The 27,817-nt window shown below is 38.9% G+C and overlaps 1 protein-coding gene across 1 annotated transcript in view; it reads right to left on the bottom strand.

Moving 5' to 3' along the window:
• The window catches only part of rxfp1 (relaxin family peptide receptor 1), a 45,460-nt gene extending 19,277 nt beyond the window's left edge, over window positions 1-26,183 (bottom strand). The window contains exons 1-3 of the mRNA XM_087799341.1: window positions 25,908-26,183; window positions 10,614-10,754; window positions 1,238-1,321 (exon numbers count right to left, since the gene is read on the bottom strand). Coding sequence (XP_087655467.1) covers window positions 1,238-1,321; window positions 10,614-10,754; window positions 25,908-25,950 — 268 coding nt within the window. The 5' untranslated portion in view covers window positions 25,951-26,183. The remainder of the gene's footprint in view (window positions 1-1,237; window positions 1,322-10,613; window positions 10,755-25,907) is intronic.
• Window positions 26,184-27,817: the final 1,634 nt, after the last annotated feature.

Below are 27,817 nucleotides of genomic sequence, written 5' to 3'. Positions count from 1 at the left end.
TCCCCTTTGTGGACCGTTCTGGAGTTATTAAAGTTTTGAACTTTCCTCCGTGGATCTATTCTCTCTATAATTGTTTTTGTGTGTGTATTAAATGTGTGTGTATATGTGTGTGTGGAAAACCAACTTTATTGATACTATTTTGGCGACACAGAATAATCACAGTAATTGTTTTTGTGTGCGTATTAAATGTGTGTGTGTGTATAAGTGTGTTTATGTATGAATGTGTGTGTGTATATATGAATGTGTGTGTGGAAAACCAACTTTATTGATACTATTTTGGCGACACAGAATAAACACAGTAATTTTTTTTGTGTGTGTATTAAATGTGTGTGTGTATATGTGTGTGTGTGTATATAGGAATGTGTGTGTTGAAATCCAACTTTATTGATTCTATTTTGGTGACACAGAATAAACACAGTTATTGTTTTTGTGTGTGTATTAGATGTGTGTATATGCGTGTGTGTATGAATGTGTGTGTGTATACATGAATGTGTGTGTGGAATACCAACTTTATTGATACTATTTTGGCGACACAGAAAATCACAGTTATTGTTTTTGTGTGGTATAAAATGTGTGTGTGGAAAACCAACTTTATTGATACTTTTTTGGCGACACAGAATAATCAGTTATTGTTTTTGTGTGTGTATTAAATGTGTGTGTGTATATGCGTGTGTGTATGCATGTGTGTGTGTATATATGAATTTGTGTGTGGAATACCAACTTTATTGATACAATTTTGGCGACACAGAATCAAAACAGTAGTTGTTTTTGTGTGTGTATTAAATGTGTGTGTGTATATGTGTGTGTGTGTGTGTGGAAAACCAACTTTATTGATACTATTTTGGCGACACAGAATAAACAAAGTAATTGTTTTTGTTTGTGTATTAAATATGTGTGTATATGTGTGTGTGTGTGTATATATGGATGTGTGTGTGGAAAACCAACTTTATTGATTCTATTTTGGTGACACAGAATCAAAACAGTAATTGTTCGCACTAATGTCGTCTTGTTTCAAAGCCAAAAGTCACCGAGTTAATAGAAATGACCAAAAATCTATTTCACGCACCCATGACTATAGAAAATGATTTTTATCTCAACGTTACAAGAATTAAATGTCAAACATGTGGAAACAATGACACATTTGACTCCCGTTGTCATGACAACAGCAAAGTGTCTTCAAGGACGTGAAGGAAGTGTTAGCGCATCATCACACCAACGACAATGATTCAATACTCACAGCAGTGTTTGGATTTGGTGCCTGTGTTGTGACTCGGCATCCCGAAGTACTTGTCGAACAGGAGAGGCCACCCGTTGTTGTCGCCTGGTGGAGCAACACAAACTATGTTAATTCAATTTGACCTCGGATGTGACCTCAGCAGGCAAGCTAGTGGGTGAAATGTTGTGTGTGCAGGTATGCATAAGTGTTTCGTATGTCTATGCAGGTGTGTGCGTGTGTGTGAGCAATTGTGTTTGTGTGTGAAAGTGCAAGTGTGTGTGTGCAATTGTGTTTTTGTGGTGTGTGTGCGAGTGTGTCTGAGTGTGTGTAGGTGTGTGAGCAATTGTGTTTGTTTGCAGGTATGTCTAAGTGTGTGTGAAGCAGGTGTGTGTGTGAAGCAAGTTTGCGTGTGTATGTGTGTGTGTGCAAGTGTGAGCGTGAGACTGTTTGTGCGGGTTTATGTGTGTATATGTGTGCAAAGGTGTGTGTTTCTAGGTGTGTCGGTGTGTGTATTTTTGTATGTGATATTATTAGGTGTGTGTGACTGTGTGCATGTGTGAGTGCTGGTGTGTGACTTTGTGTGTGCAAGTGTGTGTGTGACTGTGTTTGCGTGTGTATGTGCCTGTTCGAAACTGTGTGTGTGTGTGACTGTGTTCAGGGGTGTGTGATTGTGTGTATGTGCCTGTTTGAAACTGTGTGTGTATATGTATGTGACTGTATGTGTGTGAATGTGTATGTGCATGCCTGCATGTGTGTGTGTGTGTGACTGTGTGTGTGTGCATGTGTGTGACTGTGTGTGCATGTGTGCGTGTGACTGTGTGTGCATGTGTATGTGTGTGACTGTTCGTGCATGTGTGTGACTGTGTGTGCATGTGACTGTGTGTGTGTGTGACTGTGTGTGCATGTGACTGTGTGTGCATGTGACTGTGTGTGTGTGTGTGCATGTGTGACTGTGTGTGCATGTGTGTGTGTGACTATGTGTGTGACTGTGCGTGCATGTGACTGTGTGTGCATGTGTGTGTGTGTGACTGTGTGTGCATGTGACTGTGTGTGTGTGTGACTGTGTGTGCATGTGACTGTGTGTGTGTGTGTGTGTGCATGTGTGACTGTGACTGTGTGTGCATGTGTGTGTGTGTGACTATGTGTGTGACTTTGTGTGCATGTGTGTGTGTGTGACTGTGCGTGCATGTGACTGTGTGTGCATGTGTGTGTGTGTGACTGTGTGTGCATGTGTGTGTGTGGGGGTGTGCATGCAAGTGTAACTGGAGGCAATCCTGTGAACACAGCGGTAAATTTAATTTCGGTGCTTCAGATCAGAGCGAACAATTGTCTCCTGGTCATCAGGAGATGATTGACAGCCTCTCACTCTGCAGAACAATGAGATGAATAAAGACGACGCTCTGATGTCTACGAGCGACACACTCCACACGTGATGGAAATTATGTTGAACCCACACATGACCCAGAAATCTCTTAGAGTCCAGAAGATGGAATTGGTTTCTCTTTGATTAACAAGTCTGATGGATCCACTAGAAAGACCTGATCACTTCAGAGTCCAGAAGAACAAAAGACCGGGCGGAGATCAGATGAAATCAGAAGATCCCGTGAAGCTTAGAAGGTCCGGAGAAGATTCAAGGAATATCATAAGGTTCGATGAAGATCTGAGGAGCAGATGAGGATTTCAAAGACGGTCGAGAGAAGATCTGATGAAGATGGTCTCCTCATCCTCCGGCAGCTCTTCTGGTTCCTCAAGTTCTTCTGTGAATGGAACTTTTTTTTTTGGCTCAGAGTTTGAAGGAGCCTCAGGGTCCACACGTTTGTTTGGCACATTCATCTTGTTACGGCCGAATTACCTCAGTCTCCACAGGGTCTCTGTTGAGGAGGCTTGTCTGCAGTGAGCTGTGGAGGACATGGGGCGGTGAAGGGAGGGAGATGGGGGGTGATGGGGTGAGGAGGGGAGTCAGGGGGGTTCACGGGGAGTCCACTGTTACTCATTTACTCTGGCCATGAAAGCACATTTAAGGGACCAAACAACCTCAGACACAAACGTTATGAAGACTCGAGTTTGTCCTGAACGTCCGACACAAGCTTGATCGTCCGTGAGAGGCTCAGAGCAGCACAACTTACCTTCTGTACAGTTTATAGAACTGTATATAACACACACACACCTACACACACACACATTACATGTACATATATTCATACACACACTCATATACAAGTATAAACACCTATATATACTCCCCCACACACAGAATACTATATACATACACACACCCATATATATAGAGTACACACACACACACATATTTATATATAAATATATACACACACCCGTATATACTCCCCCACACACAAATGCTGTATACATACACACACCCATATATATAGATAGTACATACACAATCACACATATTTATATATAAATATATACATACACCTAAATATACTCCCCCACACACAGAATACTGTATACATACACACACCCATATATATATAGTACATAAACACAAACACACATATTTATATATAAATACATACACACACCCGTATATATAGATAGTACATACATACACACATATTTATATATACACAATATATACACACACCTATATATATACTCCCCCACACACATAATACAGTATACATACACACACCCATATATATAGATAGTACATACACACAGACACACACATATTTATATATACATATATACAAACACCCATATATACTCCCACACACACAAATTCTGTGTACATACACACACATATTTATATATAAATATATACACACACCTATATATACACCCTCCACACCCAAACAAATATATACACATATTATCACCGCACCGACACACACGCATAGACAGAAACACAGAGACAAGCACACACAAACAAACATGTTCAATTTGACACACACAGAGACACTCACACACACATTCATGCACACAAACAGGCAGACTTACACAGATACATTTTCACTTTATTTTCATTTATTTTGTGTGTGTTTTTTATGTCGTTCTCGTATTTTGTGCTGGCACCACAAAAATTCCTACGTTGTGTTTACAACAACGACATGCGTGCACCACACACACACCCACACTAAGACACACAGCTACACAAACACAGATACACACATCTCTGCGATGAAGTCGTTGATGAGTTTTCGTGTCAGTCCGAACTCTGACCCCTGAAGACTCAGCAGCTAATTGACGTAATGAAAAGAAAATTCTCTCCACCCATCAAAGAAAGAAGCGTCTGATGCTGTGACTGTGGAATGAAAAACATGATTCCATCTTTATGGAGATCCTCGCTCGCACAATCATTCCCGCCGCCTTTGAACATCAAAGGCAGATTAGCGATCTGTGACCAACGTGAGAGACACAAACTAAATCGACCAATCACGGCGCCGCGGCCGTGATGAAAAGCACAAAAGAGAAAAGACGCACTGGAGCGAACCATGTGACAGGAAGCCAGCATCTCGCCACCTGTCTCTGATGATAACAATGGTGTTGACGCGAGGGGACGAGCTAACGGCTAATTGTTAGCGGAGCTAGCGGCGACGCTAACTGAAATAAAACGATCTGGAGAATTGGATAGAGATGAGCGGGAGCGTCGGGTCATTCGTCACAAAAACAAACAAAAAGGTTTAGATGATGATGCAACGCGGAGACACCTTGCGAGGAGGAAACGTTCCGACCAATCAGAACATCACGTCCTCCTGCTCGTTACGAGCAACGATTATTTTAAAAGTTGTTGAAATCGATCACAAACTCTCACAAACGATGACAGGTTGTAGGGCTTTTTTTTTGTGAAGATTTCGTTCTCGGAAGAAGTCCCCCTTGTTCTTACAAGAAACCGAAGAATAAGTGGGGCCGGGGAGGCAGCCAAGCAGAGCCTCAGCCAGGGAGGAGAGTCTGCCTTTTGTGGCAGATTGAAATAGAGGTGTAAGAAAATGTCGATACAGCGATATATCTCTTTTTTTTTCAGGATACTGTGTTGACAGCACAATAAAGATTTTTTTGTTTTCGCTTCAAATTTCATTTTATTTTTGTCATAGTTCTTTTCTCTCTCTTTTATGGTTTGTGTTTCAAAAAAGTGTGTTTAATGTAAAATTGTTTGATTTCTAGTTGAACTAACATGCAAATATTAAACTGTGTTTGTTCATTTTTGTGTTGCAATTAAACTTCCCAACGCTAGATGGCAGAAGTCGTTACGTCCTCCGCGGCAAAGAGGAACAATGCGATTTCGCGAGATCCCTCGGTGATGACTGAGGACGAGAGGATACAATCGACACCAGCAGCTTTTGAAGCTGATGTTTGGACGTTTTTTTGGTTTTAAAAACAAATTAAAGCAGTTACGACTTCGTCAAGAGTCATGTGGTCTGTAAATTCTGCAACACCAGAGTCAAGTACTGGACAATACTACAAATACACGAATACACACCTTTTATAGATTATAGTTTTAACTGTGTATTGTTTTTGATTGTTAAATCACTTTACCAAATAAACATTACTTACTTACTTACAGGCTTTAAAGCTTACAAATGTGAGTGATTGTGTGTTAAATACTAAATTATAACATTATTCAAATATATTTAAATCTAATTAAACATCTACACTAGCAAATATTCAGCGTTTAACTTCACTTTTATATTCGTCTGCGGGTTCAACTGACAACAGACGTCAACACAAACACAGAACTTAGCTGGAGGCAGTAATTACCATCTTACTTATGGTGGCAAAAAAAACCAGTAAACTCCCACGATGCATCGCTCACAGCGCTCTAGTTTTATCACGGCTGATTTTTCGCTTCCGTACTGTATATTTAATTCTATTGCCAAGTCAAAAGACCTTCATGTGCGCACTCTGGTTCGTCCAGTTCAGAGCTAAGGCTTAGGGGTGCTAATGGCTACATTAAAGAAAATGCGCAGGCTTCGTTAATGTTTATCTCAAAGATCTCTTGTGATAATTGAATTTGAGACCAGCTGCTGACATTGCTCAAGAGCACGATGTCTTGTCGTTTTCCCTCTGCATCTTTTCTAGGGCGTCACGGGAGAAACTGCGGGTCACACGATCAATGGCCACGCTCTGACCTGGATTAACACGAACACCGCCGGGAAAGATCCGTCAAAACCAAAATGTCGCCGAGTCCTTCGGGGCTCCGTCTTGCAGATTAGAAATTGAACCTCGATGTCGTCGCTGCCCCCAACCGGATAATTCGACTTCTCCGCCGATGATTTTTGTGACTCTTGATGTGACATTTCGAGCAGATTTACGGCGCCGGGTTCTCGCTGTTGTTCTCCTATATTTCATCGCTGGCGTCGGATTTACGTGCCGCACAATAATTCAGAGTTAATGCGCTTTCTCGATGACGTGGCATTAATTCTGAGAGCGACCACAAGAGAGGTGAGCGACTCTAAATTCTGACCACTGACCTGGATATCTGACGACCCGCCGGCGACTCCATAATGAAAACCTGTCCAGGACTCGCTGCTCAGAATAAATGATAGATTTCTATTTAATTCAACTTGTTTTTTTTCGCCGTTTTTGAGTCGTTCTGGGGGAACGGCAACACTTTTAGAAGTTCTATGATGGGGCTCAGTTCCTTCGAGTCTGTGACCATGGTTCTCAGTCGAGTCCTGTCCATGTGGTGAGTGGAGAATGATGGACAGATCGGTGGCTGAGCTGAGCCAGAAGACAAAACTCTCGCAGATACAAGAGAGCAGGTTTTTTTTTTGTTAAACAATCAAAATAATATTCAATACAATATATACTTTAAAGGTCAAGAGAATACTGAGAACAACAGTGTTGAACTAGATACATTGTCTTTGTCAAATACAACACCCAGGTTTCTCAGGCTCAGTTTGACAGACTTTCCTAAGTCACCCAAGTTTCCCGCCACAAGGTTAAAAGGGAGATGAATAAAGTTCCTGCCTGACTTTTTCTTCAATGGAAAAAGTTTGACGAATCCAAAAAAAAACGAAAAAAAAAAACGTTTTTTTTTCACTTAGCGAACCAAGGAGGCGTGAGGACAAAAGGTCGCGGAATTTAAATTTCAAATTCAGCAAATTGTTCCACTCTTATCCGAAGGTTGAATAAAATCCGCTGGAGCAGAATGAAAAGAATAAAGGGCTCGAGTGTCGACGTGAGAAGATTTAATCCGGAGACGACTTCACCTTTGACCGGCAGCAGAAGAAGAAGAAGCTCTCAGATCATCTTGATCCAGTCAGTCATCGCTGGAACACACACACACACACACGCCTCTGTGATGATCAAATGAAAAGATAATCCGAATGTCCAATAGAAGATAAGAAAAGCAAAATGCCACACTTCCATCCTGCTCAACGATATACCTCTCGCTCTTTCGTTTTAGCCGCTGCCGTATCGCCGTCATGATCCATATCTAACTTGAGTGACATTGGTTCTCTCAAGCTTCAGGAGTCTTACATAAGCTCTTCTTTACCTGCTCTGTGTCTGGATTCAGCCTTTTTTTGTTGTTTTTTTGTCCGAAAAGGCTGAAACCAGTCTCGCTCTAACAACTCCCTTATTACAAGTTACATCAGCGTGAAGGCTAATGGGCTCATTTTGTTCGTCTCATTCCCAGGAAGGTTTTAAACTAAATTAGAGCTCAATTGTTAAGCAACAGCCTTTTAAAAAGTCTAGTCTTCCAACACTTTTGGCCTTTTTCTTTCAACTCTTAGCAGCTTCAGCATCATTTTTTTGGAATCTATGACAGATTTAGCTTAAAGACTTAGCCTCAGGATTTAGCTTAAAGTGTTCGCCTCAAATGTTTACTGCAAGATTTAGCCTAAAGTAAGCTTTTATTATTAGCTTAGATAGTCTCACATGTTAGCTTCAAAAGTTAGCCAAAACTGTTAGCTTCAAGAGTTCACCTTTCGTTTATGCTTCAAGAGTTAGCCTGAACTGTTAGCTTTATAGATTAGCTTCAAGAGTTCACCTATCGTTTACGCTTCAAGAGTTAGCCTGAACTGTTAGCTTCAAGAGTTCACCTAACGTTTAAGCTTCAAGAGTTAGCATGAACTGTTAGCTTCATAGGTTAGCTTCAAGAGTTCACCTATCGTTTACGCTTCAAGAGTTAGCCTGAACTGTTAGCTTCAAGAGTTCACCTAACGTTTAAGCTTCAAGAGTTAGCATGAACTGTTAGCTTCATAGGTTAGCTTCAAGAGTTCACCTATAGTTTATGCTTCAGGAGATAGCATGAACTGTTAGCTTCAAAGGTTAGCTTCAAGAGTTCACCTAACATTTAAGCTACAAGAGATAGCCTGAACTGTTAGCTTCAAGAGTTCACTTAACGTTTAAGCTTCAAGAGTTAGCCTGAACTGTTAGCTTTATAGGTTAGCTTCAAGAGTTCACCTATCGTTTAAGCTTCAAGAGATAGCCTGAACTGTTAGCTTCAAAGGTTAGCTTCAAGAGTTCACCTAACATTTAAGCTTTAAGAGTTAGCCTGAACTGTTAGCTTCATAGGTTAGCTTCAAGAGTTCACCTAACATTTAAGCTACAAGAGATAGCCTGAACTGCTAGCTTCATAGGTTGGCTTCTAGAGTTCACCTAACGTTTAAGCTACAAGAGATGGCCTGAACTATTAGCTTCAAAGGTTAGCTTCAAGAGTTCACCTAAACTTTAAGCTTCAAGAGTTAGCCTGAACTGTTAGTTTCATAGGTTAGCTTCAAGAGTTCACCTAACGTTTAAGCTACAAGAGATGGCCTGAACTGTTAGCTTCAAAGGTTAGCTTCAAGAGTTCACCTAACGTTTACGCTTCAAGAGATAGCCTGAACTGTTAGCTTCAAAGGTTAGCTTCAAGAGTTCACCTATCGTTTACGCTTCAAGAGTTAGCCTGAACTGTTAGCTTCATGGGTTAGCTTCAAGAGTTCACCTATCGTTTACGCTTCAAGAGATAGCCTAAACTGTTAGCTTCAAAGGTTAGCTTCAAGAGTTCACCTATCGTTTACGCTTCAAGAGTTAGCCTGAACTGTTAGCTCTAAGAGTTGTCCTAAATTGCTATCTTCTGGAGGTAACTGAAAGTATTATATTTAAGAGATAGCCTTAAAATATTAGCTTCAAGAGTTTACCTACAGCGCTAGCTTCAGAGTTAGTTCAAGAGTTAACCTAAACCTAAAGCCATAGTTAGCTTTCTTTGATTCTGATATTACTTAATTTATTATTCTTACTTACTATCATATTTTAGCTGTTCGCTCATCTCTTTTGGATTGACGGTCCCTCCCAACACTCACAGTATATGATCATGTGGCCCCAGAGGAAATTTAATTGCCCACCCCTGGTTTAGGACTTTCTTCTTTGAATATTAAGGTCCTATTTACCTTTAAAAAACGACTTTATATCAGTTTTTTTATTTTCATTTCATTATAATTGGCACTGTTTGGTTTATTTAATGCTTTTTTTAATTTTGGTTTTGGGCACTTCGCTTCTCACTTTTGGCTCAACGGCCCCTAACAACAGCAAATGATGTGGCCCCTGAGGATATTTAATTGGCCAGCCTTGCTAGAGCCTCCAAGTTAAGAGGTAGTTGAGAAAACAAGATCTAATTGAGGCGGCAGAGGACTGAAAAAAGTCCTTGCTGTGGACCGAATAGAGGTCACGTGGTGCTGTACGTCTATCAAAAACATCGACTTAAAAACATGTTTAAAAACAGAAGAAAAGGCGGCGGACAAACGTGGTTCTATTCTTGTTAAATAAGGAGGTCTTTCAGGGAAGCAAGTCCACCGCTGGCAACAGCGTTTATCCAAATTGGTTTGTGGGCTTGTTTTGTTAGAGTCCACGTGAACCTTCTGCACAAACTAGTTTTTCTCTTCTTTTTTTTCCCAATGTGGTGCTCGGAGGTCACGTGTTGCCCTCATTGTTGAGAACCTGTCACAAAACGAAATCCTCGTCAGCGTCAGCCCAAGACCTAGACCTGGGGGAGTCGGAATCGTCTCCTGACGTGAAACGATCTGAGACGATCTTCGGATCCTCAAAGTCTGGAGTTTGTGTTCCATGTGTGAGCTCATTTCGTTTCAAGTCGCGCAGGATCCACAAAGTCTCCAGGTGTGTTCACGCTTCGGGCGACTCTCCCTCGTCCACAAATGTCCACCGGCCATCACTCAAATTTGTGAACTCGTCTGTTCTCACTTGATCAAGGTTTCCTCCCCTTAGATGTCGGAGGCTGGATTACTGGCGCCAGTGACTCCAGGAACACACACAAAAACACACGACTTCCTTTTTTATTCACCCTCTCTTTCATCATCTCCACGCTCTGTTGCCGTGCGACCAATTAAGGCAACCGGCGGAGTCTGGTTCTCGGGAGGTTTCCGCCTGTTAGAGGCAATTAGCCCTGCCGCGGTTGTGACAAAAAAAAAACGAGGCCCCTTCAGGAACTCACCGCAATTCTCCTCGTCCGCCTGGTTCCCGCAGTCGTTGATGCCGTTGCAGTGCAGCAGCTGCGGCAGACACACACTCAGGTTGCCGCAGGGGAAGTACCCGAGTGGACACGTCGTCTTCTCCTCCGTCGTGTTGAGCGCTCCTGGCGAACAGATGTTTTTTAAACAAACGTTAAAGTGGATTTAGTTCCAGTTAGAATCAAGTCCTCAAAACATTAAAAGGGGCAATATGTTGATGGGAAAATGTTGTTTCTGTCGCCCCCCCCCCATAGTGTCAGAAAAGTGGAACTGCAATGACATGAAAAATAATGACAGAATAAGAAATTATCAGGCATTATTTGTACGTTCGTTTTTATGATTTTCTTAATATATTTATTACATTCTTAAGACATTTTTATTTTCTTCAGGCTTTTTCTTGATTTTCAGGAACTACTGTGTTGTTTGATGTTAGCTTGACCTTTAAAGTATATATTTGATTGAGTGTTGTTTTGATTGTTTTAGCGCTTTGTGATCCTGGTCAGGAAAAGCGCTATATAAATACAAATTACTTACTTACTTACCAAAAAATCATTAATTATTGACTGTTTTTAAGTAATTAAGTAAGTAAGTAAGTAAGTAATTTGTATTTATATAGCGCTTTGGGCCACAAAGCGCTTAAACAATCAAAACAATATTCAATAAAATATATACTTTAAAAGTCAAGAGAATACTGAGAACAACAGTGTTGAATTAGATACATTGTCTTTGTCAAATACAACACCCAGGTTTCTCAGGCTCAGTTTGACAGACTTTCCTAAGTCATCCAAGTACTGACTTAACCCTGGAACCTTATCATCAGGAGCAATCACCAGAGTTTCAGTTTTTGTCTCATGTATCTCTATACAAAATACATTGTATACTATATGGTTTATATTGAGCGCTCTACAAATATTACTTACTTGCTTAATTTAAGTATTTCAAACTAATTAATTTTCTTTTTGGTTCTGCTTTAATAATTGTGCAAAAAAACAAACATGTTAAATAAATAAGCAAGTGACTTAAAATCAAGTCCGACAAACATATAAGGGTAAATACGTTGATGGGAAAATGTTGTTTCTGTCGCCCCCTTGTGTCTAAACTGTATAACTGTCGTTGAAACCCCAATGGCCACATTAAAAAAAAAAGTATCACAGAATATAGATTGTTGCACAAAGGGCGTAAAAATTACACATTTACAAAATGTCAGAGATAAAAACTAAAGTTTACACTTTAGTTTGAACTTGATTGTTGTTGCTCACGTCAGCTCCACATATAGATGGTGTTTATAGATGGATGGATGGATGGATGGATGGATGGATGGATGGATGGATGGATGGATGGATGGATGGATGGATGGATGGATGGATGGATGGATGGATGGATGGATGGATGGATGGATGGATGGATGGATGGATGGATGGATGGATGGATGGATGGATGGATGGATGGATGGATGGATGGATGGATGGATGGATGGATGGATGGATGGATGGATGGATGGATGGATGGATGGATAATGGATGGATTAAGTCAAACACATTAAAGGAGCGACATGACGATTTGAAAATGTTGTTTCTGTCGCCCCCCAGTGTCAGAGCAGTGTAACTGTTATGTCGTAGAATCTCCTTGAAATGAAGATCCATCCTCAGAAGAAAATCCAACTTCTGCAATGCATGCTGGGATGCTTGAATGAAATGGTTTTTTTTCTTTCCATCAAAAAATACAAAAGCAAAAAGGGAAATACGTTTTTAATTATCGAAAACCGACTTTCATCATCTTGGTTTGTCCCCGTGTGCATCATCTCCTTAAGCCTTAACTTCAGGCACCATTAAGAGAGTTGAGGGAAGAGCACTTCAGGGTCGTCTGATCCAGGAAAATTAAAACCCGCAGCACTTCTTCCTCTCCAGAGCATTTTTCAGAAGACGCTCTGAAAAATGTTCTACAGGTGATTCATCAAGGACGCAGTAAATGGACCTTCTGACAGAAGGACGAGGTGAAAAGGCTCATCAGACTCCAATAATAACACTTTTGGTTTACAAAACTTTCAGAGTCTCTTAAAACTTTGAGTTAGTGTGTGAAAGAGTGTATGTTTGTGTGTCCCTATGTGTGTGTGTAACTATGAGTTAGTGTGTGAAAGAGTGTATGTTTGTGTGTCCCTATGTGTGTGTGTAACTATGAGTTAGTGTGTGAAAGAGTGTATGTTTGTGTGTCCCTATGTGTGTGTGTAACTATGAGTTAGTGTGTGAAAGAGTGTATGTTTGTGTGTCCCTATGTGTGTGTGTAACTATGAGTTTGTGTGTGAAAGAGTGTATGTTTGTGTGTCCGTATGTGTGTGTGTAACTATGTGTGTGTGTGTAACTATGAGTTAGTGTGTGAAAGAGTGTATGTTTGTGTGTCCCTATGTGTGTGTGTGTAACTATGAGTTAGTGTGTGAAAGAGTGTATGTTTGTGTGTCCCTATGTGTGTGTGTAACTATGAGTTAGTGTGTGAAAGAGTGTATGTTTGTGTGTCCCTATGTGTGTGTGTAACTATGAGTTAGTGTGTGAAAGAGTGTATGTTTGTGTGTCCCTATGTGTGTGTGTGTAACTATGAGTTTGTGTGTGTGGAAGAGAGTATGTTTGTGTGTCCCTATGTGTGTGTGTGTGTAACTATGAGTTAGTGTGTGAAAGAGTGTATGTTTGTGTGTCCGTATGTGTGTGTGTGTGTAACTATGAGTTTGTGTGTGTGGAAGAGAGTATGTTTGTGTGTCCCTTTGTGTGTGTGTGTGTAACTATGAGTTAGTGTGTGAAAGAGTGTATGTTTGTGTGTCCCTATGTGTGTGTGTGTTTTTGTTTGTGTGTAACTATGAGATTGTGTGTGTGAAAGAGTGTATGTTTGTGTGTCCCTATGTGTGTGTTTGTAACTATGAGTTAGTGTGTGAAAGAGTGTATGTTTGTGTGTCCCTATGTGTGTGTGTGTAACCATGAGTTAGTGTGTGAAAGAGTGTATGTTTGTGTGTCCCTATGTGTGTGTGTGTAACCATAAGTTAGTGTGTGAAAGAGTGTGTGTTTGTGTGTCCCTATGTGTGTGTGTGTAACTATGAGTTAGTGTGTGAAAGAGTGTATGTTTGTGTGTCCGTATGTGTGTGTGTGTGTAACTATGAGTTTGTGTGTGTGGAAGAGAGTATGTTTGTGTGTCCCTTTGTGTGTGTGTGTGTAACTATGAGTTAGTGTGTAAAAGAGTGTATGTTTGTGTGTCCCTATGTGTGTGTTTGTAACTATGAGTTAGTGTGTGAGAGAGTGTATGTGTGTTTGTATGTTTGTTTGTGTGTAACTATGAGTTAGTGTGTGTGAGAGAGTGTATGAGTGTGTGTTCCTGTGTGTGTATTTTTGGGTTTGTCTATGTATCTATGTTTGTGTGCGTAGCGAGTCTGTGTGTGTGTGTGAGTGCATACATGTGAGTACCTATGAGTATGCGTGTGAGTGCATATTTGTGTATGCCTAGGAGTGTGTGAAGTGAGTCTGCGTGTGTGACTGTGTGTGTGTGTGTGTGTGTGTGTGTGTGTGTGTGTGTGTGTGTGTGTGTGTGTGTGTGTGTGTGTGACTGTGCCTATTAGTGTGTGTGTGTATGCGTGCGTTCGAGAGAGATTATTTAGTGATTCTGTGTGCGCATTCGTGTGCCTTCGAGTGTGTGACTGTGAGAGAGTTTGTTTGTGAATGAGTATGTTTTTGAGAGCATATATGTGTGTGTGTGTGTGTGTGTGTGTCTGTGTGTGTGTGCGCGTGAAAGTGTGACTTTTCTCTCTCGTCTCTTCACCTACAACCCCCTCTTGTCTGCCACACTTCAGGTGTCTGACCTTCTGCTCACCACAGCAGGAGTGTCTGGTTCAAATCCCGCGGCGGCTCCAGGGTCAGCGAGTCCCTTTCCTTTGACTGACGCGTCAAACCGTTAGCATGAACGCGCTCCCGCCGCGACGTTAAAGCCGCATGCGTGCGTCGGACCCGTCAATCACAGACGTCAGTCAGACCGAGGAGACTTTCATTTACAGAAAACGGCAGAACGCAACCCACGGCGCTTCCGGCGGCTCCCCGTGGCTAATGGCTACATATCGAAAACATGATAATTAATGAGGGTCCGTCATCTTGAAACCATTTGAGTCTTCACTGGAGAAACGTAATTAGCCTCGGGGCCCTCGTTGTTATCGTTGTTTTTCATTCTTCGCCGCCGTTGTGTGCGTTTGTTGTTATTCACATCTGCGGCGTGAGCACAGGTTTGTGAATCTGGTTAAGAGTCTCTGGTGAGTTGGTTCTGCGGCGTCAGGCCCGTGAACTACATAATACTCTCATCCGACACGTGAGGCCAGCACAAACACCGCAATTATCCGGGGTCCCCGGGGACCCCCCGGAGAGAGAGCGGACGAGCATCGGAGGGTGTGGAGTCAGGCGGAAGAGTCGTATCATACTTTAGATCGAGAGGTGCTGATCCTCATCCTCTAACAGAAGCAGACGCTGCTTCAGCTCGTTTTAAGATATTTTGGGTATTTTTTTTGTCGCCGTAAATGTGAAAACTTCACAAAACTGCATTGACCCAGAACTAATTTACTAGATGACATTAGCTGGTGAGCGTTGTGTGATTGATTTATTGATTTTTGATTCTAATCCTGTTCTCAGTTTAAGTGAGTACGTTTTATACAATCGTACACTTCGAATCAGCCACATGCAATTTTTGAGTTTTCAACTATTTCACTGAAACTCAAACCATTTTGCACTGAAATTTTCAACTAAAATTAAAACAATTTTCAACTGTAATCAAACAATTTTCAACTATAATCCAACAATTTTCAACTATAATCCAACAATTTTCAACTATAATCAATCAATTTTCAGATATAATCCAACAATTTTCAACTATAATCAATCAATTTTCAACTAAAATCAAACAATTTTCAACTGTAATCAAACACTTTCAACTATAATCCAACAATTTTCAACTATAATCAATCAATTTTCAACTATAATCCAACAATTTTCAACTATAATCAATCAATTTTCAGCTATAATCCAACAATTTTCAACTATAATCAATCAATTTTCAACTATAATCCAACAATTTTCAACTGTAATCAATCAATTTTCGACTATAATCCCACAATTTTCAACCATAATCAAACAATTTTTTAACTATAATCCAACAATTTTTAACTATAATCAAACAATTTTCAACTATAATCCAACAATTTTCAACTATAATCAAACAATTTTCAACTATAATCCAACAATTTTCAACTATAATCAAACAACTTTCAACTGAAATCAATCAATTTTCAACTATAATCAAACAATTTTCTACTATAATTAAACAACTTTCAACTGAAATCAAACAATTTTCAACTATAATCAGACAATTTTCAACTATAATCAAACAACTTTCAACAGAAATCAAACAACTTTCAGCTGAAATCAAACAATTTTCAACTAAAATCAAACACATTTCAACTGAAATAAATGTTTTTGATTTAACAATCTAAACAATATTCTTTTAACAATGTTTTTCATTCGACCCCATTTGTTTTCACTCTCAAGTCGTTTTTTAAAGAGACATACGGAGTAGTTTAATCGTTATTTTCAAAATAAGTATTATTTTTTTTAAAACAATTTCTTGTCAATATAGTTAATCCCATCCCACCACACGTTTCTGGCTTGAACTGGTCATGGGTTCCGTCCCCAGCCGGACCTTAATTGAGGCTCTCGCAGCGCTCTCTGGTGGACGCCACTTCAAAAGTGAGCAGAAACCAGTCACGTAACCACACGTGTCCATCAGACGGACGCAGGAGGGACACGCATGTGCCGCTGCGATGGTCAGGACAATTGAACGGCTCGTTGAACAATCACGGAAGACGAGGCGCGAGGAAACGACTCATCACGACTGGACGTGGCCACTCAGCGAGGGTCAGAGGTCGAACCCAACGCCTTCTGGAGACGACGGTCAAAACGTTTCATTTATTCATAAGCGTGCACGTGATCGATGGAACCGCTGGAAACGAAGTGAGCGGATTCAGAGAGAGATTCCGTTTTTTTGCTTATCAACCGTAAATCAACACGAACAGATGTTCACGCACTGAAACCACCACAGACCGGAGAGACAGCTGGAATAATTTGATGATATTAAGGTTCATTCTGCTCACGCACAGGAGGAAGGGAACAAATAAATCAATGACTGAATCGATTAAAACTTTTCTATTTTTAAAACTTCTATTTTTTTCCCCATCTTCATTGCGTTATAACCGTTAGTTAAGTGGTGGTTCCTTGGGTGGCGTTCATAAATGAATCGGAGTAAAATCCAACCACTGCTTCTTTTTAAAGCTGAACAATTTAACGGGAGAGGCAGCACAGGTCGGGAGCTGCAGAGACTCGAGTCCATCAAACGTGCAGACCTGCTGGGAAAAGACCCTGAAAACCTTAAGAGTTTTAGGCGAAAATCCATCTCCATGCTAATGTAGCGACTGGACAGTATCTTCGTCCAAAAATACACACATAAAAACCTCCAGATACCTCCGTACTGCTCGTCTGTAACGCGTACTGAAGCTTGAATTCATTTATATTTTAAGCCTATTTTAGCTGCAAGTGTATCTTCATTCTAACACATTGCATGTACGAAAAATGTACTTTGATAGCCAGGGATCTTCTGCTAAAAAGACGAACTGAGCTCCAGTCGTTACATTAAAATAAACAAACATGTTTGTCTATAACTCTAAAAAGAAGAAGATCACTCTGAAAATAATCCCAAAATTTAGTCGACATGAGCTCAAATAGAAAATGAGTGAAATTTGGAGGAAGTAACACTTTAAGTTAAGTTAACACATTTCAACTTTAATAAAACAATTTTCAACTTAAATCAAACAAATTTTTAACTTTAATCTGACAATTTTTAACTGTAATGAAAAGACATGTTTAACTGTTATCAAACCATTTTCAAATGTTATCAAATCATTTTCAAATGTTATCAAACAATTTTCAACTTTATTCAAATCATTTTCAACTATAATTAAACAATTTTCAACTTAAATCCAACAATTTTCAACTTAAATCAAACTATTGTCTACTTTAATTAAACAATTTTCAACTGTAAACAAACTATTTTCAACTTAAATCCATCAATTTTCAACTTAAATCAAACTATTTTCTACTTTAATTAAACAATTTTCAACTGTAAACAAACAATTTTCAACTTAAATCCAACAATTTTCAACTTAAATCAAACTATTTTCTACTTTAATTAAACAATTTTCAACTGTAAACAAACTATTTTCAACTTAAATCCAACAATTTTCAACTTAAATCAAACTATTTTCTACTTTAATTAAACAATTTTCAACTGTAAACAAACAATTTTCAACTTTATTCAAATCATTTTCAACTATAATCCAACAATTTTCAACTTAAATCCAACAATTTTCAACTTAAATCAAACTATTTTCTACTTTAATTAAACAATTTTCAACTGTAAACAAACAATTTTCAACTTAAATCCAACAATTTTCAACTTAAATCAAACTATTTTCTACTTTAATTAAACAATTTTCAACTGTAATCAAACAATTTAACCGTAAACAAACAATTTGCAACTATAATCCAACAATTTGCAACTTTAATCAAACAACTTTTACTATAATCTAACTTTTTCCAACTGTAAAGAAACAATTATCAACTTTATTTAAACAAATTTGAACTGTAATTAAACAATTTTTAACTTAATGAGGTAAATTTGGTGAGATTTTACTCTAGAAATTTGAATTAAATGATCATTATTTACCATCATTATATGTCTGACCTGAAACAAAAATGCTTTTATTGTGACAGTCAGGACTAGAGAGGATGTGATGTTTGTCCACTTTTTTACCAGGTGTGTGTTTTCTAAAGAAACATTCATCTTCATCATCATCATCATCATCTTCATCTTCATCATCATCATCAGACGAAGCAGGACACGTCAGGTTGTTCGGACCAGACTCGGACTCTTGTCAACCTGTCGTCTCAGCGACTTCTCCGCCAGATGACCTCCAGATGACCTCCAGATGACCTCCAGATGACCTCCAGATAACCTGGCAACTGTTGATTGTTTCCCGCAGCATTGACTAACAGGTAGATCCGCAGCACAGAGTGTCATCTGATTTCTGGCGGCGTGCAGAGTGACTCCCGGGGCTTGTTTCCCGTCCTCTCTTCGTAGACGACGACGAGCCAATTTCAGCGAGCGAGGCTCTAATGAACCAGGATTTACGCTCAACCTTTAACTCCCGGAGCTGCAGGATCGTTGTCGGCAGCTCAGTCAGCAGGCGTCGTCTACCGGCGACCCTTGACTGCAGGGGAGGAAAACGACCGCCGGGGAAACATGGATTAAAAAGGAGGATAAGATCCTAACTAGACGTCAAATCAATTCAACAAAGTTACTTTCTATAAACTGCCATGAAGAACTTCCAGATACAAACCATTGAGGTTAGTTTGTTGAAAGTCAAGCGGCGGGATTTGATGCTAACGAAGGACTGCGGCCATATTTGTTTGACAAATAACACTCTCTTCGAGTCACTCCCTCTCAGTGAACTCATCTCCGCAGCCGCATGTTTCACAGTATCTCTTAGTAATTGTGATCTCTTCCTTCTACACGTTCTTTCTCTACCGATGTCCAACATGAGTCTCAAAATAATTTTAGCCACGTAATCATTTTAGCTACATCATATTTTTAGCTACAAAATAATTTTAGCTACATAATAATTTTAGCAATGTAATCATTTTAGCTAAATAATTTTAGCTACGTAATCATTTTAGCTACTTCATGTTTTTAGCTACAAAATAATTTTACCTACAAAATGTTTTTAGCTACTGAATAATTTTAGCTACATACACATTTTAGCTACATACACATTTTAGCTACATACACATTTTAGCTACATAATTATTTTAACTACATGATTATTTTAGCTAAATAATAATTAAAGCTACATAATCATTTTTGCTACAAAATAATTTGAGCTACAAAATAATTTGAGCTACATAATAATTTTAGCTACATAATCATTTAAGATACATAATCATTTAAGCTACATAATCATTTTAGCTACATAATCATTTAAGATACATAATCATTTAAGCTACATAATAATTTTAGCTACATAATCATTTAAGCTACATAATACTTTTAGCTACATAATCATTTAAGCTACATAATCATTTTAGCTATATAATCATTTAAGATACATAATACTTTAAGCTACATAATACTTTAAGCTACATAATCATTTAAGCTACATAATCATTTAAGCTACATAATACTTTCAGCTACATAATCATTTAAGCTACATAATCATATTAGCTACATACTAATTTTAGCTACAGAATTTTTTAGCTATTGAATAATTTTAGTTACTGAATACTTTAAGCTACAGAATTTTTTAGCTACTGAATAATTTTAGCTACTGAATACTTTTAGCTACATACAAATGTTTAGCTACAAAATCATTTTAGCTACATAATATTTTTAGCTACAAAACAATTTTAGCTACAAATAACTTTAGCTACATACACATTTTTAGCTACATAGTGATTACAGCTACAAAACAATTTTAGCTACATAATATTTATTGCACAAAACTCTGTTTTAACTGAGATAACTGCATTGAAAAAGTATCTTAAGCCCCGCCCATTGAAAAAGAGGAAATCTTGTTCACCAGAACTGCCTCCACTCCGCTGTGATTGCACTAGGGTTTGTCACCGCGCGTCATCAATCAATCAACTCCACCTCCAAGCGTGATTACAGCTGGCTGGAGGAGGAGTGAAGCCATTATCACGCCTAATGGACGCTCTCGTAACCTCTCGTTCGCCCAGATTTCAGAGCAACTTTATAAAGTAATAAGTTGAAAACATGGTCATGATGAGGGACTTACTGGAGAGGAAGACTTGAACATTTGAAACATGTGAGTCCGGAGAGTCGGAGTTTCACATTATTTGACTTTTAAGATACATGCGTATGTTAGCTTCACGCTAATTTAAGATATCGTTTGTTTTACATGCTGATTTCACATGCAAACTACCTGCCAATGTATGTTTAACGGTCGTATAAGCCGTTTGCAAATGTAATATCCATCGTCATGTAAATTACATGTTAATTTAGTCTTCATGCTAATGTAAGCGATAAGCTAACTTGTATGCTCTTCTAAGACACGCACTGATTTATTCTACGTGCTAATGTTAGTGATAAGCTAACTTGTATGCTCTTCTAAGACACGCACTGATTTATTCTACGTGCTAATGTTAGTGATAAGCTAACTTGTATGCTCTTCTAAGACATGCACTGATTTATTCTACGTGCTAATGTTAGCAATAAGCTAACTTGTATGTTCTCCTAAGACACACACTGATTTATTCTACGTACTAATGTTAGCAATAAGCTAACTTGTATGCTCTTCTAAGACACGCTAATTTATCCTACGTGCTAATGTTAGCGATAAGCCATCTTGGGCTGTATGCTCCTCTACGACACACACTGATTTATTGTACGTGCTAACGTTAGCGATAAGCTAACTTGTATGCTCATCTAAGACACACACTGATTTATTGTACGTGCAAATGTTAGCGATAAGCTAACTTGAGCTGTATGGTCTTCTAAGACACACACTGATTTATTGTACTTGCTAATGTTAGCGATAAGCTAACTTGTATGCTCTTCTAAGACACACTAATTTATTCTACGTGCTCATGTGTATTCTATTAAAAAACTGTAACTGAAAAGGTTTTCAAGCTTTCATGAAGATGTGTTTCAGATGCTTTCAGAAAAGCACAACAGAAACTCTTTTCTACAATAATGGCTCAACTGGGACCAGAGATGGACGGAGATACAATTTCATCCAGGAATTCAAGCGACTGAAAGTGTGCTTTGATCTCTTAGAAATGGAAGGCTAGTCATGTTATGATTCTCTATTCAAAAGTAGCCTTTTTATTCCTCTGACACAGTGTTCAATGTGGTGTCATCGTGTTGTTTTAAAAAAAAACAACACTTTAAATCTCACTCACATGCACTCACATTTTATCTGAATATTTAAGATAAAAAAAATGTGATCTATCGACTGATATTAAAGGAAACGACTGACATCGGACAAAACACCTTAAGCAACAACCGTGATCGGTACCGAGATTATGGCTGGAAGATGAAACGATTAGGAAATCATTTCCTGGAGAGATTACAAATTCCGTTAGCCACGATCATGCTAACCAGCTAACAGGCTGGTTGTTATGCTAACGGTTTGATTATGTTAAAGAAGTCATTTTAATGTTAAATAAAATGTTCAACATTTGAAATAAAATTGATATTCGAAAAGAAAACTATGATTAGTAAAATGTTGTATCCATGCTCAAGTATAAAACTTTTTAAAAAAAAGTACTTATACTAAATGGTTGTATCCAGATAAGATAATCTTTTCAAAAGTATCAAAACTCAAAAAAAGTACCGATACTAAAATGTTGTATCCAAATACGCTACTCATTTTTAAAGTATCGAAACTCAAAAAAAGTACTGATACTAAAATGTTGAATCCAAATACGATACTCCTTTCAAAAGTATCAAAACTAAAGTACTGATACTAAAATGTTGTATCCGGATACGGTACTCTTTTCAAAAGTATCAAAACTAAAGTACTGATACTAAAATGTTGTATCCGGATACGATACTCTTTTCAAAAGTATCAAAACTAAAGTACTGATACTAAAATGTTGTATCTGGATACGATACTCTTTTCAAAAGTATCGAAACTCGAAAAAAGTACTGATACTAAAATGTTGAATCCAGATATGATACTCTTTTCAAAAGTATCTAAACTCAAAAAAAGTACTGATACTAAAATGTTGTATCCGGATACGATACTATTTTCAAAAGTATTGAAACTCAAAAAAAGTACTGATACTAAAATGTTGTATCCAGATACGATACTCATTTTTAAAGTATCGAAACTCAAAAAAAGTATTAATACTAAATTGTTGTATCCAGATTAATACCCTTTTCAAAAGTAGTGAAACTCGAAAAAGTTCTGATAATACAATTTTGATCCGGATACTCTTTTGAAAAGTATCCAAACTTTATCATTTGCAGTTTTGCACAAATGTTTTTTCTTAATCATACTTAACATATGTTGCTGTTGCAATGAAAAAAAAAAAACTTTCTTTAAAGAGAGTATTCTTGTGGTATTGAAAATGATAAAGATTATCCTGAGTACTTGTATATAGTTGAAAATGTTAGTATCGTGACGACCCTACCTCTGACAACTTCAGAAATTCCCCAGAACAAATATTTCCCGGCGCCAGAGCGACTCTAAATCTTCCTGGTTTTTAACGAGGAGGTGGTCGCAACTGTCTCCCGGAAACCAAATTGATTTCATCTTGAGTTTATAATGGAGTTGCTGTCAAGGTGAGTAACGGTCTTCTCCGAGTGATTTCACTTCTTAACTGCCTCTGCAACCACAGTCAGACGTGCAAAGATTGTTTCAGTCCGAGAATGTTATTTAAAACCTCCATTAAAGCTGACGCGGCATCAAAGGACTGTCGAACCCAATGATCGTCCGACGCCGTCCGAGGCGTCCTCGAACAACTCGCGAGGGCGTCGCACGTGGTCGCACGAGAATAGAAAAGCATAGAAAAGAAATGAGAGGACGGTCTTTCACAAGAATCGTTGATGCTAATAACGTTAACAACGAACCAAACACCTTAAGCAACAAACGTGATCGGTACCGAGATTATGGCTTGAAGATGAAACGATTAGGAAATCATTTCCTGGAGGGATTACAAGTTCCGTTAGCCACGATCATGCTAACGAGCTAACGGGCTGGTTGTTATGCTAACACTGCTAAACACTGTTTTGTTTTAATTGTCCTCTTAACTACTTTTCAACATATTCAATTGATTGTGTTAAATAAACTAAGTCATGTTTAATGTTAAATGTTCAACATTTGAAATAAAATTGATATTCAAAAAGAAAACTATGATTAGTAAAATGTTGTATCCATACTCAAGTATAAAACTTAAAAAAAAAATGACTTATACTAAATGGTTGTATCCAGATACGATAATCTTTTCAAAAGTATTGAAACTCAAAAAAAGTACTGATACTAAAATGTTGTATCCGAATACGCTACTCATTTTTAAAGTATTAAAACTCAAAAAAAGTACTGATACTAAAATGTTGTATCCAAATACGCTACTCATTTTTAAAGTATTAAAACTCAAAAAAAGTACTGATACTAAAATGTTGTATCCAAATACGCTACTCATTATTAAAGTATCAAAACTCCAAAAAAAGTACTGATACTAAAATGTTGTATCCAAATACGCTACTCATTTTTAAAGTATCAAAACTCAAAAAAAGTACTGATACTAAATTGTTGTATCCAAATACGCTACTCATTTTTAAAGTATCAAAACTCAAAAAAAGTACTGATACTAAATTGTTGTATCCAGATACGATAATCTTTTCAAAAGTATCAAAACTCAAAAAAAGTACTGATACTAAAATGTTGTATCCAAATACGCTACTCATTTTTAAAGTATCGAAACTCAAGTTCGCCTTTTTCCTCCACATCAAGCATAAATATTCGTCTGTATTCACGATCTTAACGTGACTGTAGGGGGCGGTAGCGCTCCGGGACTTACTCTCAGAAAATACTGCACGTAATACACAGTCGCCTCAAAAGATTTTTGGAACCAGATGGTTTTTTAGATCGCCACTAAAATCCCAGCTTGACAATTTCCCCTCAAATCTGTTATTTCTATCTCCGAGACAAACTCAGATATATAAAGAACTCCTTGGCAGCAGTAACTATACATCCGCCTGTTTTCGAACAGCAGGACCCTTCATCAACCTCCAGATTTAAAGCTACTGCAGAAAACATAAAAAACCACAAAACAATCATGCGGACCAGATTTTGCCTAAAGGCCTTGGAGTTTGAAACGGCGCTGCAGTGGAGCCAGAGGACGCTGCAGGTCTTTCCTGGACCTTGAACACTTCACTCAGGTGCTGCTGTTGCACATTCCTTTATGCACCAGACTCACTTTCATTGAGACAGACACACGCTAAAATGTTCCCGGTGCAATTTCGCTCGTTCAATTATTTCACCTCCCTGGAGAGAAGGGGAAAGAAATGGTTTTATCATCAAATGTTGTGTATTTTTGTGGGAATTTCAAACGTAATGTCAGGACATTAATGGTCTCTGCAGAGGTTAATGCTTTGTGCCAATTTTCTCTGCTGATTTTCTGAAAATGAGGTTGTTTCACATCTTCTCACTAAGAACTACATAGTTTGCATACCTTGCCTTTGTGTGGCGTTTCCCCCCAAAAAACCCTCAGTAGTCTGTCTTTTTTTTTTTTTTAAAGGAATTATTTTTGATTGACATGTTTATCTCTTCTGCAGTTTTTTTGCACTTTGACGCACCTCCATTTACATTTTTTTTTCTTCAGCTTCCTTTTTCAGGATGTGACATCTGTTCATACGGACGGTGGACGTGAAACAAGTGGGTGTGTTTGATTTGAGGAAAAGCGATCACAGCTGACCCCTCTCACCCAGGGTACCCACCAGGGCCGGGTCTAGGCAGAGGCAAGAGGGGGCTTGGCCCCCTCAAATAAATGTTGTGCCCCCTCAAACTAAACTGTCAATTAGACATGGTAAAAGGTGCTGGAGCACAATGCCCCCTCAAGATTTGTGGCTACCCCCTCATACATGCCTGTCTAGACCCGGCCCTGGCACCCATTGTTCCAACTGGGAATTTAGATAAATATGGACCAGAAAATATTGTTCAAAATTCTTTCTACCCATCATGAACAGTTTTTTTCATTATGTATATGTAATATTATGATGCCCCCATAAAAAAATGTGTTGTGTTTATCTTTATCAGTTTTTCTCATTCTCATTATCCAAATACTGCTGCTGTGGTGGAGAAATCAAAGTCCCCTAAACTAAACGCATTGAAACCGGGTCGAAAAGTAAAGTTGAAGATTTAACAGAGATTTATTCTCGTGGATATGATGGAAAGACGCATCACGCGTGACTACAGCGACATCATCTGGAGAACATTTTTGATATTTTTTGGTTTCAAAAGATGTTTTTCTTGGTGACCCGTGCGTTCACTCAGTCGTTTGTGGGTCAACAGTTCCTCACGTATATAGAACTACACCTGCTGCTTCACTTCTCGTAAATCCAGGTGAAACCTGTTCAGTAAACTCGCTGCTGACATGGATCGATCTACATTTCTTTTCTCCTCAACTCACCCGAGACCGCACACAGCATCAGCGCCGCCAGGTAGACCTGCATCTTCAGGTTCCTCAGAGAAAGATCCGTCCAGGCGTGAAAACAAAATCCAGTTTTTAAAAAAAAGAAAAAAAAGAAAAAGTAAAGTCCTGCAGGTCAGGTGTTGAGATGAGCAGCTCTTTGTGCGGGAGGTTCTGACTGCAGCTGCGAGCGAGGGAGACCTGACGAGAAATACTCTATAGAAGCGTGACGCACGGACACGAGGGGAGGAGCACACACGCGCACACGCACGCACGCGCGGAGAGAGGAGGAGGAAAGACACTCAATTAACTGAATCATTGTTCAATTAACTCAATGATTCGACCTCCCTGTTGAAGGAAACACTGATCCGTGCGACAGCAGCTGAAGATCACTGTTAAAAAAAAAGCCTTTGCAAACCTCAGAGTAAGATTTGAGTGTCAGCAAATAAAAAAAAAAGAGTGTGTAAAACAATGTAAAACAAAGCGCCTTTACTCATTGTGTTATGCACAGTACTTTTATTTTGAAGGATGTGTATTGTTCGATCCCGGATGTGATGTGTAACTTGCTCCGGGAAAAGTTGATTAACGCTTGTGTGTTCCAGCGGTTGTTTCTTGAAGAAAATAAAGCAATGATTGAAGCTGTACTGAAGTGGAGTTTGAATGAAAATCCTTAACAGGTTATGGGCCCAGACAGCTTCGGACACCGCTAGTGACTAATGACGGACAGAAGTGGCAGAGAATGAGAGCCAACTTGAAGATAAGTACCGGGCAAAGTTACGAGGAGCGTCGCGACGCAATACGCGAACGCTAGAGCTAAGAGCTAAGTGCTAACAAGCTAGCAGAAGAAAAGACTGCCGCAAAACGCGTGTAGAGATGATGAACAGAGGAGCGGCAGGGATGCTATCGCCGCAACTTTTTTTTTGACGGAACAGAAGATAAGTATGACCTTTGGGAAACGAGATTGCAGACATGACGCTGCCGATAAAGGCAGAGCAACACAGATATGTGAAGTGTGTACGAAAGGAAAATTCACACAGAGTAGATAAGGGAGCCAGACAGAAAAGCTACAAAACCATTACAGCTAGTCCACACTGATCTAGCAGGTCCAATGCGAGCCCCGAGCATAGAGGGACACAGATACACTCAATCTTTTACAGATGACTACTCAGGTACAATGTTTGTGTACTTCCTTAAAGTCAAAAGTGATGCAGTTCATGCCACAGAAAGATTCTTGGCAGATATAGCACCTTATGGTGAAGTCAAGTGCGTCCGTTCAGACAACTGCACTGAGTTTACAACTAAAGTTTTCCAAGAACTATTGACCAAGAATAGGATAAGGCATGAAAAGTCAGCGCCCTATTCGCCACACCAAAATGGCACAGCAGAGAGAGGTTGGCGAACTCTCTATGACATGGGCAGGTGTTTAATGTTAGAGAGTAACTTACCAGATAAACTATGGTTACTTACGTGCGAAACAGGTGCTACAGCAGACGCACAAGAAAAACTCCATATGAGATGTTTACAGGCGTGAAACCGGATGTTTCCAAACTGCAGAAGTTCGGGTCCATCTGTTTTGCCTACAAACAAGAGAAAGGGAAGTTGGATTCCAGGTGCCAGCAAGGTGTTTTTATAGGATATGATAAAAAACAGCCCAGCTTACCTGGTGTACTATCTAGACACAGAAAAAGTCCAAAAGCACAGGTTAGTGAAATTCACAACTAAAACAGCAAATGAAAAAGAGACACAAACATCTGAAGCACACATTGAGTATTGTGATAGAGACGTACAGCCAAAAAGTCATGACAATGGAGAAATGGTTGATGAAAACAAAGAAAATGCATCAAGTCATGATAAGGAAAGTGATGTTTCGGAGACTGCTCCAAAACAGACTGAAGTGTCTCAGCAAGAAG

This window comes from Callionymus lyra, chromosome 9 (genome assembly GCF_982586985.1).
Source record: "Callionymus lyra chromosome 9, fCalLyr1.hap1.1, whole genome shotgun sequence".
Taxonomy (NCBI): domain Eukaryota; kingdom Metazoa; phylum Chordata; class Actinopteri; order Syngnathiformes; family Callionymidae; genus Callionymus; species Callionymus lyra.
This window is presented reverse-complemented; position numbering and strand designations above follow the sequence as displayed.